Source organism: Argiope bruennichi, chromosome X2 (assembly GCF_947563725.1).
Source record: "Argiope bruennichi chromosome X2, qqArgBrue1.1, whole genome shotgun sequence".
Taxonomy (NCBI): Eukaryota; Metazoa; Arthropoda; class Arachnida; order Araneae; family Araneidae; genus Argiope; species Argiope bruennichi.
The window spans coordinates 66,861,334-66,878,646 of record NC_079163.1 but is presented as its reverse complement, the minus strand read 5'-3'; the positions used below and the strand labels follow the sequence as shown (position 1 = coordinate 66,878,646).

General features: G+C 31.6%; 1 protein-coding gene across 1 annotated transcript in view; it reads right to left on the bottom strand.

Moving 5' to 3' along the window:
* The window catches only part of LOC129960341 (aquaporin AQPAe.a-like), a 29,913-nt gene extending 15,054 nt beyond the window's left edge, over nt 1-14,859 (bottom strand). Inside the window, exon 1 of the mRNA XM_056073716.1 lies at nt 14,339-14,859. Coding sequence (XP_055929691.1) covers nt 14,339-14,842 — 504 coding nt within the window. The 5' untranslated portion in view covers nt 14,843-14,859. The remainder of the gene's footprint in view (nt 1-14,338) is intronic.
* Nucleotides 14,860-17,313: the final 2,454 nt, after the last annotated feature.

Below are 17,313 nucleotides of genomic sequence, written 5' to 3'. Positions count from 1 at the left end.
CAATGGCTCGCTAAGAAAATTTATTTTACAGAAAGATTTAATTTTAACATAGCTTTAATTTATAGCTTTCGGTTATACCTATTTTTTAAATTTTAATTAAACCATAAAATACTTCTTACGAACAAAAAAGGAAATAATTTTCGTATACAATGTTTCATTTATTTATTTTTTACCTTTGCGGTGTAGTTACGATCAGTATAAGCGTGGAATAAAGACATATAAACGTATACGAACGTTTTTGTTGAAAACATCTTTTCTCACCAAGTAGTTTTATGTGGCGCCTTAAGCTTTTTATTTAATTTCATTTTTTAGATTTTTAATAAAGTGTTTTCATGAAAGATTTCCTTTCTGTCTTCATCTTGTTTAATAAATTCGTTTTCGGCATTTTTATTAATGTGTTTAAAGGTATAAAGCTTGTTTCATAAAATTTCAATAGGCAATAATTATACTTAGGGTGTGTATATAGGTTGCACATTAACTAATTAATATGCATAAGTATTAGAGCACAAATATTTGAATCTATGTATTTGCAATTTTTAAATGTTAAAATACCATATTTTTTACCTCATTATATCTATTGAATGCTGATTACAATCTTAGAAACAAATAGTAGTATTTGGCTGTTTTCTGTCACTGACAGTAATTAAGAATCTAAAATTTCACTGCAGACGTTATTAAATAATTTGTAGAGTTTCTGATAGTTAACCTTCTCGAGTGTATACATTAAAGTCGAGTTAGTCCCCTTTTATGATAGAGCCGTATTTCATACGGATAGCAATTATCGTTAATTCCTTCCTGCCTTTGTACTTTTTACCAGCGCGGTGCTACTTTAATATGGTTATCCTTGTAAATAGGCTATTTAGCAGTCAATAGAGCTCATATTTTCCTTGTATATAGGCTATTTAGCACTCAATGGAGCTCATATTTTCCTTGTATATAGGCTATTTAGCACTCAGTGGAGCTCATATTTTCCTTGTATATAGGCTATTTAGCACTCAATGGAGCTCATATTTTCCTTGTATATAGGCTATTTAGCAGTTATCCTTGTATATAGGCTATTTAGCAGTCAATGGAGCTCATATTTTCCCAGAAATCTGGCAAATCGAAGACGATGTAGGTTTGAAGTTCGATTCATTAATTAACGGTAGAGTGATCTGCGAGATAGTTAAAGAAGAGCAATTTGAAAAAAAAATGAAATTTCTTCCAGATTTATGTTATGAATATATTTAAAAGAAATAACTGATTGGACATAAAGTAAGATTCCAAAAATAAAGAAAGACAGCCTTTTGACCAATACTTGCGGTACACAAGTAGCTTAAAATATCTTCATGTAATATTGCAGTAATATTTCTGTCGTCGAGTGGAAAAAGAATGATATTCACGGAGTATTATCTTTATTCTATTCACACCCTACAAACTTCAGCGTCTGAAACAGCAGCAAACCTATTTATCTTACAGTTTTGTCATGTTAACACAAGGCTTAAAACTTATTAGTATTAGTTTTTAAAAGTTTTGCACAAAGGATATGGGAAGTTAGTTTTTAGTGATTGTTAAATAAATATTGTATTATAAACTTGATTTTAGAAGTTTTAAATTTAGAAGAATAGCATCAATTCACATTTTTTAAAAAAGGAAAAATTAAATAAGGAACTTTACAAAAAAAAAAAAAAAAGGAGGGGGAATGGAAAAATTGGCAAAACAAAAGGGGAAGAGTTTGTTACACATAACGGTAATTAGTTAAAGCTGAAATAGCCGGCCTGGATTGCAGTTGTATAAAAAATGCACGGACGGCGAATTTTGCCGTTCTATCGTTGAAACCATTTAGGGTGAACGTCCGAAAAATGAAAAAGATACGTACCTTATCGGATTAAGAGAGAGACACGACGTTGCCAGACATCGTTCTTCGTCAGCCGAATCTAAGGAATATATGTCTTCTTTCAAATACTTTTCTACGAAAGGTTCACGTACAGTAAAAATGTGTCGCAGTGTCTGTATTAGTGTACTTAACTGTTTCTAAGCCGTTCAACGCTTGATTAAATTGTAAAATATTCACCTTTTGATATGAGAGGAAGACATTCAAATCGCGGACATCAACTTGAATATTATTGTATTTCATTAAACCATAAAATAAATGAATAAATAACACTAATTTAATATTTTTCAAGGAATTTTTAAACACGAATGCAGAAAAAAAGTGAATTGTAGTATAGCAAAATGTTTGCATGGAAACAAAGCTGACATGCTAAAATGTTGGAATCCAAAAAAAATTGTGAGCATACCCTAAATAGTTTTCGAAATATGTGAAAAGTTAATAAAGTTAAATAATTCCCATAATGGATTTGCAACGCCCACTTCTTACAAGACCATATATTATTTTTTTTTTTAATTTTATGGATCTACTCTGCGTGAAACACGAGTTTCAAAGCCCATTATAATATCACGGCTAAATATTAAATTTATTTTCAGACCAAAAAATTTTCATTTACGATGCATTTTGCTTTCTTTTAAAGAAAATTAAGGCTTTTCCCCCAATAAAAACGATATAAAAGTTGACTGCTGGATGATTTACCGTAGGAACACATAGTCAATTTTTAATCTTTTCTAGCAGTTATCGTTTGTAAAGTCAATGAAATAATAATCTAAAGAAATCCTCACCATTTCTTATCATTCAGTAAGTCAATTAATGCTAAAATAAGGAAATTAATTGGCATTTATTATTTATATTTTCAACGCCTGAATATTAAAAAAATGAGTTATTTTGCGTCCTTTTAGTACTGAGAATTTCTACACATTTACATAATATAATTTATATCGTCCACTTGTATCGTCTCAAATTGCATTAAAATGAATTTATTTATAGAAAAAAATGACATCTTTGCTTTTCTTTTTGTATATTTTTCTTTTGATCTTTCCCTACGGCGACTTAAAACTACAAACTTGCTATTCATTAGAATTACTTTCATTTGAACACAAGTAAACAACAATTACTTTTTGTTACGTAAATGACTGGAAGAGAGAGCAGCTCTTACCGTAGAAAGATCTGTCAAAGCAGGTATTGTCTTTTTTTTAAAAGGTTCAAATCTGCCAACTTGTTTATTTATCCTAAGTGCATTAATCAATCAAGAATATGAATGAAAAAGAGTTTGGTTCTGTATGTTATACAGTAAGATTTTCAAGAAGATTTCTCGTAGTAATATACGCAAATCGTTCAGAATTAATGACATAAGCCTTATTTATATCATTATAAATATCTCTAAAGTCTTCGATATTTTGTGGACACTTTTCATGTTTTTGGAGGGTGGCGAGAACTGCCTTTAGCAATATGGGCACAGGCCTGTGACTGAATAATTCACTCGGGAAAAAATATGCCAAAGGTCTTAAAAATCCAGTTTGAATATTTTAAGTTTTCCGGTCAGCTGAGTTTTGGTTGCTAAATAAAAAATAAATAAAAGCCGGAAGTGAAGAAAAATATTTTTTCAATTTTTCTTATATGTTTCTAAAGCAATGAAATCAATTCTAAAATGACTTACACAAAAGTTATAGAGCATAAAAATCAGTTTAAAATGAATATCAACATTGTATATTTTGCTGCAAAAGAATAAGCATCAGAGCTCTTATTAAAATTGTAATGATTTTCCAGTTTTCAAAAAGTAAATAAACAAATAAAATAATTCGCTTTTCTTTCAAGAAATGACACATACAGTCAAAAAAGTTGTTTAAATAAAGATTTTAATAAAAAAAAAATTATATGCATATATATCTTTGTTAGGGCAAAACTACCAGAGCGCAAGTGAGGTATGGAACTTTGGCGTTTCAGTAAACATGGCTTATTTGACCACGACTCATAATAATGAGATTCATGCCAAAATGGTTTTCATGTACCTCCCACAGCAGAAGTTAAGTTCAGTAGATTGAATCTGTATAAAAAAAACTCGTTATCCTTTACTGATATCAACTTGAATTGAAGGAAAGGAGAAAACAGGAAGTTATGGCTCATGAAACGTTGCCATTACATTAGGCAATTGGTTAGCTTTGTGCAATAGATATTATAATTACTTATGAGGAGTATACAAGATAAGAATATGCAAAATAAGTTAGTACATGTAAGAGAATATAAGAAAACAAGTGTGCGTATTTGCTCCGAAGACTCGAATTAAAATAAAAATCTGTAATGAAGAAATTTCTGTAAATCATAAAACGCTTTTTCGCAAGATTTTTTCTCTTTCGCTTGGTATAGTAATTGTATATTAAGTAAGCTCAAATTAAGTAATAAATGATGAACAAATATGAGTAAGATAAAAGAAATTGAGAAAGTTGGAAAACAATTCATTCGTGCACCATTCATTCGTTGAACATTTATTATCAATTCATTCGTGCACCAAGATAATATGAGTAAACTTTCCTTTTCTTCAGAATCATCAGCGTCATGATCTTCCTCACTCAATAGAATTATTTTGCAATTATATAGACATAGAGAAACATATGAAAATAAGCGGGCGTATTCACTCTAAGGACTCAAATTCAAGTAAAAAACGGTAATGAAAAAAAAAAAAAAAATGCCTGCGAATCCAACAACGCTATTTTGCAAGATAACTTTCTTGGAGAAATCAGTTATTGAGAAACAGGATTACTTTGATTATGAATTAACTACTTTTGCCCTTTAACTATTCATGAATGCTGTATGAGAAAAATTCTTAATTTTTTAACGATTTATTCACCTCATTAAATGAAAAATCCATTAAGCGGGGAAACCTACGTTATAGCTGGTGGTTTTTTTTTCGTTACCCTATAATTTGGTTAAGGAGAAAATCACCGTTATTGGTGAGATTGTTTCAGCAATTCTAAACAAATATGTTGCATATGCACACACACACACAGAAAGAGAGAGAGAGAGAGAGAGAGACGCAAAATTACATTCAAAAAGTCACCAGTGTCGTGTTTTTTTAATCCATATATAGAAGATCTATCAGTCTTCTTAGGAGGCATAATTCAATCAATGAAAGAGTTGATAATAGTGACTATGCCTTTAGAGCAATTTCTCTCTTCCAGCAGTTCAAATATTGAACAACAGTTTCAAACTACACTCAAGAGCCAAAACATTATGACCACCTGTCAATAACGAGTTGGCCCACCTTTGGCGCGCAACACAGCTTCAACCCACCTTGGCATGGATGCCACAAGTCCTTGGTAGATGGCCGGAGACAGATTGTACCAAATGTTTAAGCAACGATCACGCAAATCCGAGATATTGCGAATTGGTGGTCTTTGAACTCTGAGCTGCCATCCCATGTCATCCCAAAGGTGTTCTATCGGATTGAGATCCGGTCAGTTAGGCGGCCAGGACATTAACTGGAATTCAGCATCATGTTCCTGGAACCACTCCAAGACAATTTTAGCCTTGTAACACGGGGCGTTGTCCTGTTGGAACATTCCATTTCCAGCTGGAAAAACAGAGGCCATGTAAGGGTGCAACTGGTTCGCAATGATGTTCAGATACCCTGTAGCATTCATGGTATGCTCTACCACAACTACGGGTCCCAGAGACGCCCAAGAGAACGTCCCCCAAAGCATAATACCGCCACCACCGGTCTGTGTATGACCTACTGTACATTGAGGGAGCAACTGTTCGCCTGGAAGACGGCGTTTCTTGACACGGCCATCTGCGTGATGCATGACAAACCGTGATTCATCTGACCAGGCAACTCTCTTCCACTGATTCATGGACCAGTCACGATGTTCCCGGGCCCAGCGCAGGCGCAGTTGGCGATGACGCTTGGTCAGCAAAGGCACAGGAGTGGGGCGTTTGCTGCGTGGCCCCATATCCAACAGTGTAAGCTGAACAGTGTGCTCCGATACTATTCTACTTGGCCCTGCATTGTATTGGGCTGTCAGCTGAGCCACTGTCTGGCTCCGGTTTTGCTTCACCATGCGAGACAGTCTCCAACGACCTTTTTCTTTGATAGCGTGTGGACGTACAACACCATGTCGCCTACTGCTGCTTTCACCGTCATTCATCCACTTTTCATAAGTACTAACAACTGTATATCGCGCACAACCCACAAGTCGTGCAGTTTCGGAAATATTTGTTCCGAGCCTTCGAGTCATTACAATCTGCCCTCTATCAAAGTAGCTTAGATCCGCAGCCTTTCCCATCACACACAGAAGTAAGTGAAAGAATGATTCTTCAGACTCTCCAGCAGCAGTTAAATGCCACTTCCACCTGATCACGTGACTTCCACGTCATCCAGGCTAATTCATTGCAAAATATAGGGGTGGTCATAATGTTTTGGCTCTTGAGTGTATGTAAGAAGGCGTTCTTCTGTCTTTCGCGCTTATAGTGATTCTGATATGATCTGTTTATAAGCTGGGAAAGAAGAAACTTGTTAAGTTGATTCTTTGTAATGAAAAACTTTTGCAAATCTTTCAAGTTTTCTTCAACAAATATGCCTAATCGAACATAGTACACCCAAGGTAAAAAATTATGGTAACATTATATGGATGTAAGGAATGTCTAGAATGACTTGAAATTTCGTTTTCTCACAAAAAGGCTTTGAAAAACTAAGCTTCATTACCTGCAACGTCAGAACTGAATATATCTGCAGGTTCAAACGTGGTTAGGCAACGCGATTAACCCGCTGGAATGAGGATATCGAAATATCAAATATGGTTGTTTCTCCAAAGTTATTTTTGATGGCCTCATTCTGCAAATGCCCCGAAAAGTGTCACTCCATTTGGACTTAAAAGAATCGTTCAATGAATTATGAGAACTGCAAAGGCACTAACGCTCCTCCTGAAATTTTTTTAAAGATCATTACAAGAGATGGTGATCGTATCACTGCAAAATGCTTCAACTGAATGAGGAAGGTGATGACTCAGATAACGCTGAAGAAAAGAAAAGAAAAGTTAACTGATATTACCATGGTGTATGATTGCAAAAAGTCATTCAAAACGCATGATAGAATCAGTAAAATTTCCGGATTCACACTAACGATCTATATTTCTTAACTTTTGTTCGCCAAGTTTACAATTTCGTGTAGTGGTGGTAGTGGGAGGATAAGATTTTTATTGGAGAGTATGCAAGAAAATTTCGTGGATACCCACTAATTTTAATTTGCAGCCAAAGCTCGCCTCGTCGGAGGCATGCATTGAAGGCAATCTATACTGGATTCTAGCTGAAATAGTTCAAGCAATAAGGTTTAATAATAATTTGTGTATTAATCATCCTTTTTTTTCCTGCTTTAAATTACCAGTCGCAAGTCTGTGCATAGATTGTTAAGATGCCGTTTTCGGCACGGGGAAACGTTCTGTGGCATTATGACACAAATATGGTATCTGTGAAGAATAATCTTGGCTGAAAATTATTCTTTAGAAAAATGATCAAGTTACTGGATTATGTATGTGAAAGGCATACGAGATCTCAGGAAAAATTAGTATAATTTTTTGAACATTTTTTTACATTACCCGACAAATAAAATTCGAATTACGATAAAGTAACTGAGATGTTGAAATTGCAAACCAGAAAAAAAAATGTTTACTAAAAACTTATGCAGTTTCACAGATCTAACTATTCTGTCTGCAATAACTAAGAGAAGTATTTCAAGTGTATTTGGATATAAGCAACTACTCGTGGTGATACAGAAGAGAGAAATGACAAACAATGACCGAGAAAGAGCCTAAACTGTCAGTTATCGAACACTTCAATAAATGCAGAAATCATAAATTGATAAAAAATGTTTTCATAATTACAATTGCTAATTGAAAATTTATTCGAATCTACACTAACGGCGATGTTACGATAAGAATGATGTTCTATGCAAATCAATGCAAAGTACACTTAAAATATGTTTATAAAGCCTGCTGTTAAATGTTTCTGAATTAAGCAAAGCTGAAAATAATTCTTATTAGAAATTAGTGACATTTCACCAGTGTTATGTTTCATGAAAGTGTCCTAATGTCATTTTCTGCATTTTTTAGAAAGTGTTATAAATTTTTGTAAAAGTCTTTCGCTAATAAAATTAATTTAGTGGTTCTGTTTATATAGTGGCGTATTATATGCTATTTTAAGTTTTATTCTAACACAATCGAAATGCTCATATCGTAATGTATTTACTATTTTGCGAATAGAGCATGGTGAATCATGGTGAATTTTAGTCTCATCTTTCAATATATCACGCTGCCAGAAAACTGAAATCAATCTTACCTATACCTTGTAAAATCATCCTTCCGTAAAAAGGACATTATCATGAATCACCTTGACAAAGACTTAAGTGCCCTCCCTTCAATTTTATTCTCTGGTATTTTTATTACAGTTTTTGATGTTTGAGATGGATATAAATTCCAACAACACAAAAGGGAATCTTAAACATAAAAACTCGTATATCACGAAAAGAAACGATTATTTGCATTGCAAGGATGGACCAGTTGTTTTGAGTTATCTTAGTTATTTTTATGTGAAATTTCGCCGTTTCAAAGTGAAATAAACATACTGGAATATGATTAATCATTTGAAATATTTTTTGCGATATACATAAAAACAACTTTTGTCCCCTACATTTATTATCGAGTGGTATATTCATATACAAAAACGCATAATATTTTTCATTCTTTGTCCTTATAATGATTCATCTAAAATATAAAACAAAAATTTGTGGCGAATCTGGATAATAATTCGAAAATAATTTCATTGTACTCTTAAAATGGACACTGTTCAAAAAGCAATTCGGATCTTGCTCTTAATTTGTCTTAGTAGAAGGCATGGGAAGGATTATTTCTTTTATTTTTTTGGTTTAGCAAAAGGCTTTGAAGCATTTTAAAGTTGCCATTAAGCAAATTTTCAAAGGAATGAAAAAATTCCAAAATAATTTAAGACGTCAAAATATTACTAATTCTATCCACATTAGATACCTAAATAATCAAATCCAGAAAACAACAATTGCTATTCCCATTTTAAAAAAATTGCAAAGAACAATATTTCGTTTGATATCTGTTGCAGTCAATTTTTTTAATTACAAACAAAACAGCAATTGTTAAATTTTTTAATTTTGTTACATTGTTAGAAAATATGTAAAAGGAAAGTCACCTCAAAAGCAGTTTTGTGAAAATTAGTTCCAGTGTTAACGTTGACACTCTTTCTAAAACTTTTGGTGAATTTATCAAGGAAAGAAAAGTAAATTTCGATTACCTGCTATCATCTCTGCTAACAGAGATCTTGATTGATAGAGTCTGATTTACTGAAATTCTGCTTTACTGATAATTTGATCTATGGAGATATGATATAGTGCAGGGGTAGGCATTTAGTCGATCGCGATCGACCGGTGGACCACCAAGACATTTTGGGGTAACCGTCTTTACTAAGACATAAGACGCGCATACTAAAAAAAACATATTTATGGAACACCGACGGAAAATTTCAAAAATATTTCTGATGAGTTGTTTAAAAACGGTGGTACATTAAACGAAGAGAAATTTTATGATGAAATAATAAAACTTCACAATTTAAGGGACGTTTTCAAGAATTTACTAGACTAGAACCAATTGTTACATTCATGTGTTACCCATTTGGCAATATTGATTTGGAAAAAATAACTGAAAATATAAATTATATATTCTTTTTATCTCTTGAGAAAACGAAGTTTTTCTCCTTCAAAATGACATAATTTTAAAAGCAAGTAGTTCAGAATCTAAGAATAACTTTTGAAATCTAATGAACGAAGCTAAGTACACTAATTTTCAAAAAGTTGTGTATCATTTAACATCGTTCTGTGGCTTTACCTACTTGTGTGAATCTGCATTTTCAAAGATGATTATATTTAAGACAACATAATGTTCCGCTCACACAGACGATCATTTCGAAGCCAGTGTAAGATTAGCAGTTAGTAATTATATACCGAGATATTATTCAAGATTGGTGGACAGTATGTAGTTTTCTACTAACTATAACTTCGAGAACTAATTTTAGATGAAATTGATTTATTTTTTCAATGTATTTTGAATTGTTTGATATGAAATGCATCATTTGATGTTATTATATTTGTAGTTATTATTATTATGTTTGTATCTTGCAATTATTATTATGTTTGTAGTTATGTAGTCAAATACATATTCCGTGTTTATTATTAAGTTATAATAAATAATGTAGACCTTTACACTTACGCCACTGGGTGGACCGCAACACATTGAAAAAATTAGAAGTAGCCTGAATCCTGGAAAAGTCTGCCAACCCCTGATATTGTCCAAGTTAAGGACGGAGCGTACGGCAAAAAAGTTTACATAAAGAAAGAGATAAAATGGAGAAGTCTGAAAAACTGCAGTGGATGTATAAACGGATGTATTTATTATACGAGAATATTTAAATTCGATATCTCTGCCGATATCAATTATACTTTCATTCCTTCACTGTATAGTAGAATTTAGGATGATCTAGCTTACCAACCGGCTAAGAAGGATAGGAATATGCTAAAGGCAGTATTTAAATAAGTTCCTTCCTAATTCTCCTGTGGAGATTATTTTTAGTAGAAGGAACAGAAACGTAATGATAGCAATAACGAATCAGAGGTGTAAATTTAATCTTAAAATAAATATGGAAGATAAAATTTCTGTTATTTTATCTCTTTTTTTACTGGAATTAATTTGCAGATAGCTCTGTCATAAAGTATTAAATTGAACCACAAACTTATATCGTTTCCAGGAGCCAGTTGCTATTGCTCGGAAAAACGAGGGCCACTGAGAATTGTTTTTGGGACAGTTTATCATCCGGTCTTAGCATTGGCGGTAATCCTCTGCGTGCGCGCTATGGAAATTTGTTAAAAGGTCGTTGATATTATTATAATGCAATTAACCACAACTTTCATTTATTTCAGTAGTTTTCATAGTCCCTATTTAATACTACGAATATACATTATGGTGCTGGTTTTCTAGAACAGCAAATTTCTGTTCTGTTTATGGTGGTTTGCTTTATCTTAAAGGAGCTCTACTGCTGGATGTTTGTTTAGGTAACAAAATGGCATTTCTTTTTTAAATATTAACAATAAAATATTATTTGGATACCATGAGGAAGTTATTTTAATCTTTTCATTTTTTTTCTTCTTATTTTTAAAATTCTATTCTATATAAAACTGGCCATCATTACTACACCTTATTAAAAGGTTTTTGATTAATTTTTCAATATTTTTGCTTTCTTTTATAGTAATAAATACATTTTTTAATCTCAAGATTCATTCAATATTCCCAATCTTCAATTGATAAAAGTTACTGTATTCGAACATTTTTCCAAAACGAAGATTCAAACAATTATTTATAATTAAATATGAGAAATTTATAATATTACAAAGAGAACTTTTTCCAGAATTTCTTTTCCTGAAAATGAATAACTTATTCGCCATTCATCATATGCCAGAAGAGAATATTGACACCGATAGCTGTTATTACATAATTTAGCAACTAATTAAAATTACGTGGACACATTTCACTTATTGTTTAGAGTGTAACGGGATGAAAATGCATTTCCAAACATAATTTATTATTAGAAGGTGAAAGAAATTCTTATGTGAAGCGGATTATAATAAGCAATATATATATGTGTGTGTTTGTGTGTATGTGTGTGTGTGTTTGTATTTCTTTAAAAGTTTTGAAAAGATTTTGGAACATACTAAGTCGGGTTTTTTTTTTTTTTTGAAATAAAAAAGAAATCACGGAAAACGTTGCGAATCAATACTTTTGTTTTTTGTTACTAAACCTTCTTAAGGACTATCAAAATTCAGAAGTATTGAATATAGTTTATAGAAACCAATTATAAATCTAATTTCAAAAATCTAAGCGATAGTATAGAAATATCAACGAGAATATTTCCTTGCTTAAACATGCTTAAAAGTAATTTAGGATGCTAAAATGGAATCAACTTTGAATCAGCTTTGCAAAAAAGGTGTTGAAAAATCTGCCTCTGGTGAAGCTCTTGAAAATAAGTGCATTTCACTGTGAAAGATGATAAACCTAGCTTCCACTCTGCTGCACTGAATGCCAATTATGCTTATTTCCAAATTTGTATTTTTTTTTTCTTATGAAGAGTAACTTTGCACCGCTTGAAAGGATTCTTTGCCCTTAATCGACTTGATGAAGTTTGAAGATGTTTTCTTCTATCCAGAATTGCAATGTAATCTTTTTGCAACATTATTAAAAAATATCTTTCGTTGGTCTTTCAAAAATTTTATTTTCATTTCAGTTTTCCAATTGCAATACAAAATACTAATACCAAATACTTAGAAATATTTAATCCATTTAAAAACTACAATTCTGTCAAAATAAAGAGATTTTGATGGAAACAATATAATGTACAATCTATACTCTTTTCACCTATTTTATATATATATATATATATATATATATATAGTTTTATGTTTTTTTTATGAAAAGAAGTGCTTCTTTTCTTTTAAACATTTTAGACCCCAATTCATCCATAATAGTGACCGGTTGGTAAGATATCGGATGCATGATGTTATTATAACTGTTTCAAATTCTGATTCCATGGAAGAGAAGGCGAGGATCTAACTCACGTTCAAATGTCCTGGAAGTTGACATGGTGGCGAAGTTTAGAGAGTGACGTGTCATGTCTTGTCATGGCTCATGATCATGGTTCCAAATATCGAGATTCGTTCTTATATAGTTCTTGTTAAGATCTTTTGAAGAGAAGATAAAGTTAAAATATTGTTTCTTGTATCATTTTATTAAGGGAAATGTGTATTCACTCTAATAGCTTTTCCTTTCCTTTCCTTTAAGCTCGATTCATTTCATGCAAAAGATAACTTTTGTTCTCAATAAGTCTGAATCAGTCAATTTCTTTTTATCAGAAAAGAATTAAAAAGTATAATTTGTGAGAGAAAGTACTGGACAACTGATAGCAGGAACATTGAAAATTCTCAGTATATATTTATCATCCATATTTGCTTTTAAAAATACTATTAGCCTCATAAATCGGTGACATTATAACCCGTTATCATTTAAGTATTTGCAGTAGAAGATAGTTCTCTTTCATGAAACAGATAAAAACTTCTAAAACAAACTAGAAGAAGATAAGGTATCTGATTTAAGACAGACTTTTTTCCAGTTTTCTCCTATTTTTGAATCATATCAAATAATTTTTTTCTAGTAAATGAAAGCTTTTTTTTGTTATCAATCGCTTTAAATTAATTCATTTAATGCTTTTAACGATAAATATTTTCCTCACATGCTTAAAAATAAGTTTTTGACATTTCTTTCTTCCATAGATATTGGATAAAAACCTTAATGCTTATTCGATAAACATGAATATCCATTAAGATTATCGAAACATTAATATAACAAACAAATATTTCAAATTTTGTTTAGCTTTCATTCTGAATTTTTAGAAAAAAAAAATTCAGAATGAATCTGTCACTCTGTATGACACACTTTAGAAACTGGTCTGAAATTTCATGGAAAACAGTTTTTCCTTTCTACATTGAAACAGCATCGGGCGGGAGGAAATGCAATCGATAATTTGTATTCGATAATTCAATTATTTCATTCCCATCATATATTTACCATAAAAATGTTTGAATTAATTTATAAACCATATTGAATAAATCTGTACTTCGTTTGATAAAAAAATATATTTGTATGTGAGTTTTATTCTTGCATTTTTTTTTTTTTTTTTACATTCATGATAATTCTCTAAAAACAACGGATTCCAAGTCTTTTAATGCATTGCATTTCAGTAAAAAAGTCTCACATTGAATATGCTTATTAGGGTCTCGGTCTTAACCTTTTTCTCGCTTCTTTTTTTCTTTTCAACCATCAATTTCTTTCTAAAGAACATTTCACCAGAAATAACGTTTTATGGTAATTGAAATGATGACATTGGATAGACTTATGTGATTTACAAGAAGAAATTAAACTAAGAATGTTGCACTATATTACGCAAAAGAATTTCTAAACCTATATAAGAGATCTCTTCTTTGTGACTTTGGAAATGTCATCGCATACAATTAATATTAAGAGTATGTTCGGTATAGTTTATAGCAAGAATAAATTTTTTGAAGAAATTTTATTCAGAAATTTTCATTTATAAAAATAATTTACGTCTTGTCTTATTTCTTCTCAGCTTCCTAGAAAAATTCTCAAAGAAAATCTGCAGATTGGAATAAAAATTGCAAATATTTAAAATTATAGTAGACAGAATCAGATTTCATTTGGTATTTAAACATTCAAATAAAACTAATAAAAATAATAAAAAAATGGTTTCTTTTTAAAATAAGAAATGCATCTTTTATATATTGAAGCAAAATTTTTGTATCATCTAATAAAATTATGAAATTTGTGTACTCACCGCAAAGCAGTGACAAGCTGTTATCGATAATCCAATTGCTAGAGGAACTGATCCTTGCACATCTAGACGATGCTCATCGCATGCAGCGAAGACAGTGAGAACTAAGATAAAAGTAATGGAAAATTCGATTCCCAGGCCCTGAAGTGAAGTGAGACCATCGCTCACCTGTGTGGATCCGAGAGCACCGCGCTGTAGTTCGGGCGTTACAGCTTTCAAAAGGGCAGCACCAGCAATAGCTCCACAGCACTGGGCAGCAATGTATAGACCAGATCGAAGGAAAGAACATCGTCCTGTAATCATCATGGCACAGGTGACTGCTGGATTAATGTGACCCCCACTCACCCCTCCTATGCACTGAGCTACAGTGGCTACAGTGATTCCGAAAGCTAAGGCTATCTGGACAATAGTAGGTTCTCCCCAACCACCGATGCATGAGCCGCATCCCACCAAAACCAAAACGCCTGTGCCTAGAAACTCGGCTAAAACGGCTTTGCTTAGATCCATGCCGCACACTTCTCGCATCTTTCTCTTTGTCTGCCTGCTAGCAGATAAAGAACTCGCATTAAAACGAGCCACTCGTTGAAAAGCGTCCAATCGGGAGAAAGCAAACTTTTTCGTAGCGAATTCAGACTGTTAAAAAAAGGGGTACTTTTCAATTCGCTGCTTTCATCGGACTGCACACATGAGCGAAATTTTTTTTCTCTCATGCCAGATGAAGAAAAACAAAAGAAGTAAATGAAATACAATATAATAATACACGAATTTGTAAAATTTTAGTTTAATGTGTCGTATCAAGAAAGATTAATTTTCACTTACAATTTCACAGGAGCTGTCACTGTTGATGTAAAGTTGAATAAGAAGTCCCGCATTCAGAAAATTTGTTCGTGTTTTTTGATTGAAATCTTTATGTTTTAATACATGAAGATTTTTTTTTTCGCATTTTACACAAATCTCAGATTTGTTATATATTAAATTAGTCACTCAACATGATATAAATAAAATTTTAAATTTCTCATAGCAATAAGCAATTTTAGGTGTCAAACATTTGTATAAAGATTAAAAATTGAGTGAATATGATTTTTTGTTGGCTGAAATATGAATGCTTATATCAATAACTTTAGTATGATTGAATCCACTTTCCACAAATTGAATTCCACTTTCCACAAATCCACCACATTATTTCTTAATGTGAAAATATTTTAATTTCAGTCTGTCAGATCCGGTGCGAATTGTTAACTATAATTGTTTTCATTTGAACAACGTTGCACTTACTGTTTCTTCACATTTTGTTATTAATACATAAAATTAAAAAGGATTATAGGTTTGTTGTGAAGTGGTCTAGTACCGGCAATTTTCTTATATAAATTCTATGGGTACCCAAAAGAACAGAACACCGTATCATACCTCTGTATCCATAACCACTTCGGTCACTGAGTGGTTTGATGATTATGCTACAAGAAATTTACTAAAACCTGGATATTAACAGAAAATATAACAGGAAACGGTAATTACAGAAATTACGCATATATATAATAAAGAAGGAGTTGATAGAAAAATGAAACCGATTTCTGTAATTTTCTACTTTGTAATAAACAAAGAAGAGATATCTAGAGTAATAATAAACAGAATTATATTATAAATTTTAAAAAATCAAAGTCCAATGCTGAATCATTTAATATAATTTTCCTATCAGCTTCATTCTTAAGCTGACACTTAATATATGTGAATGTGATTTATTTCGTCATCATTTATTGCCGGTTTTCTTTGTTTACTAGCATTTTTTTTTATTTACTGGCAAGCTCATCAGCATTTCCAAGGAATTCCGGATGAACTCTTTTCCACTATAATTGAGTGTTTTTTTCTTTTTTTTTCTTTTTCTGCTTAATTTCGTTAATGAATTCGCTATTTTCTAGTGCGAGTAAAGAGTATCTATAATCTTAAACTATTTTTTATACTTAAGAGGATCTACATCATAAAACTTATTTTTATGAGATTTTATACTTTTTTCAATAGCATAATCAACAATGAAATAATAAAAGAATATGTTAGAATGAAATAAAAATTGCATTATAATCAAATGAATATCTCGAAGAAGAAGCTTTTGAAAAGAGAGAACCTATTATCTTCTTCTTTTTATGTATGTTTATTATGTGTGATTTTATATGAGTTATATCAAAGAATGAGTTTTTGGAAGAACATAAAATTGTCCCTGCATAAAGATTAGAAAAGTAAAGACATAAAATATCTGACACTTAATTATAGCGCATGTAAAAATGTGAGGAAATTATATGCAGGGATTTTAAGTACAGATACCTATATTTTAGTTTTTTTGAACTTCCATCTGTCTTTAATCTTTTCAACCTCTTTGCATTTAATCATCTTAATCATTGTATTTACTATTTTTCTAATTTATAATTCTATATTGTTTTCTTTCCCTTTTTAAAATTTATGATTGTTTTCCAAGTACATGCATAGTTTTGGACTGTTGTTTTCACAAAATTGAAATAGAAATAAAGTATCACCGATGGGGTTGGCAGTCCTCTGACGAGTTGTTGAACCAAGCTTGCTTTTCTGGCAGATGAATCTTTCAAACTGTTGATCTGGAGGAGTTAGATGTGAAAGCGTCGGTTGATGGTCTTGGTTTATCTTTTCGTGACCTTTGGTTTTATTCGAGCTTTTGTTCTACAGCTTTTATTGCTTCGTAATGGCCTGTTGATTGTATCGGATGACTTCTGTCATGTACTATCCTTCGTCACAGGTAAGTTCAGTCATAGGTATTCTTCCTTTGTGAATGATTTTTTCCCTTCTCCTTAAGTTTTTTAGGCTTCTTTAAAACTCATTTCGCTTTAGCATTCTTACTTCTTTCTTCTTGCAATGTATTTACATAAAAGTTATCTTTTTTTTTTGTTTAATATTTGGATGCAGTGTTTCACTTTCTTCGAATTTATTTTTTAATCATTTCGCTGTAATAATCG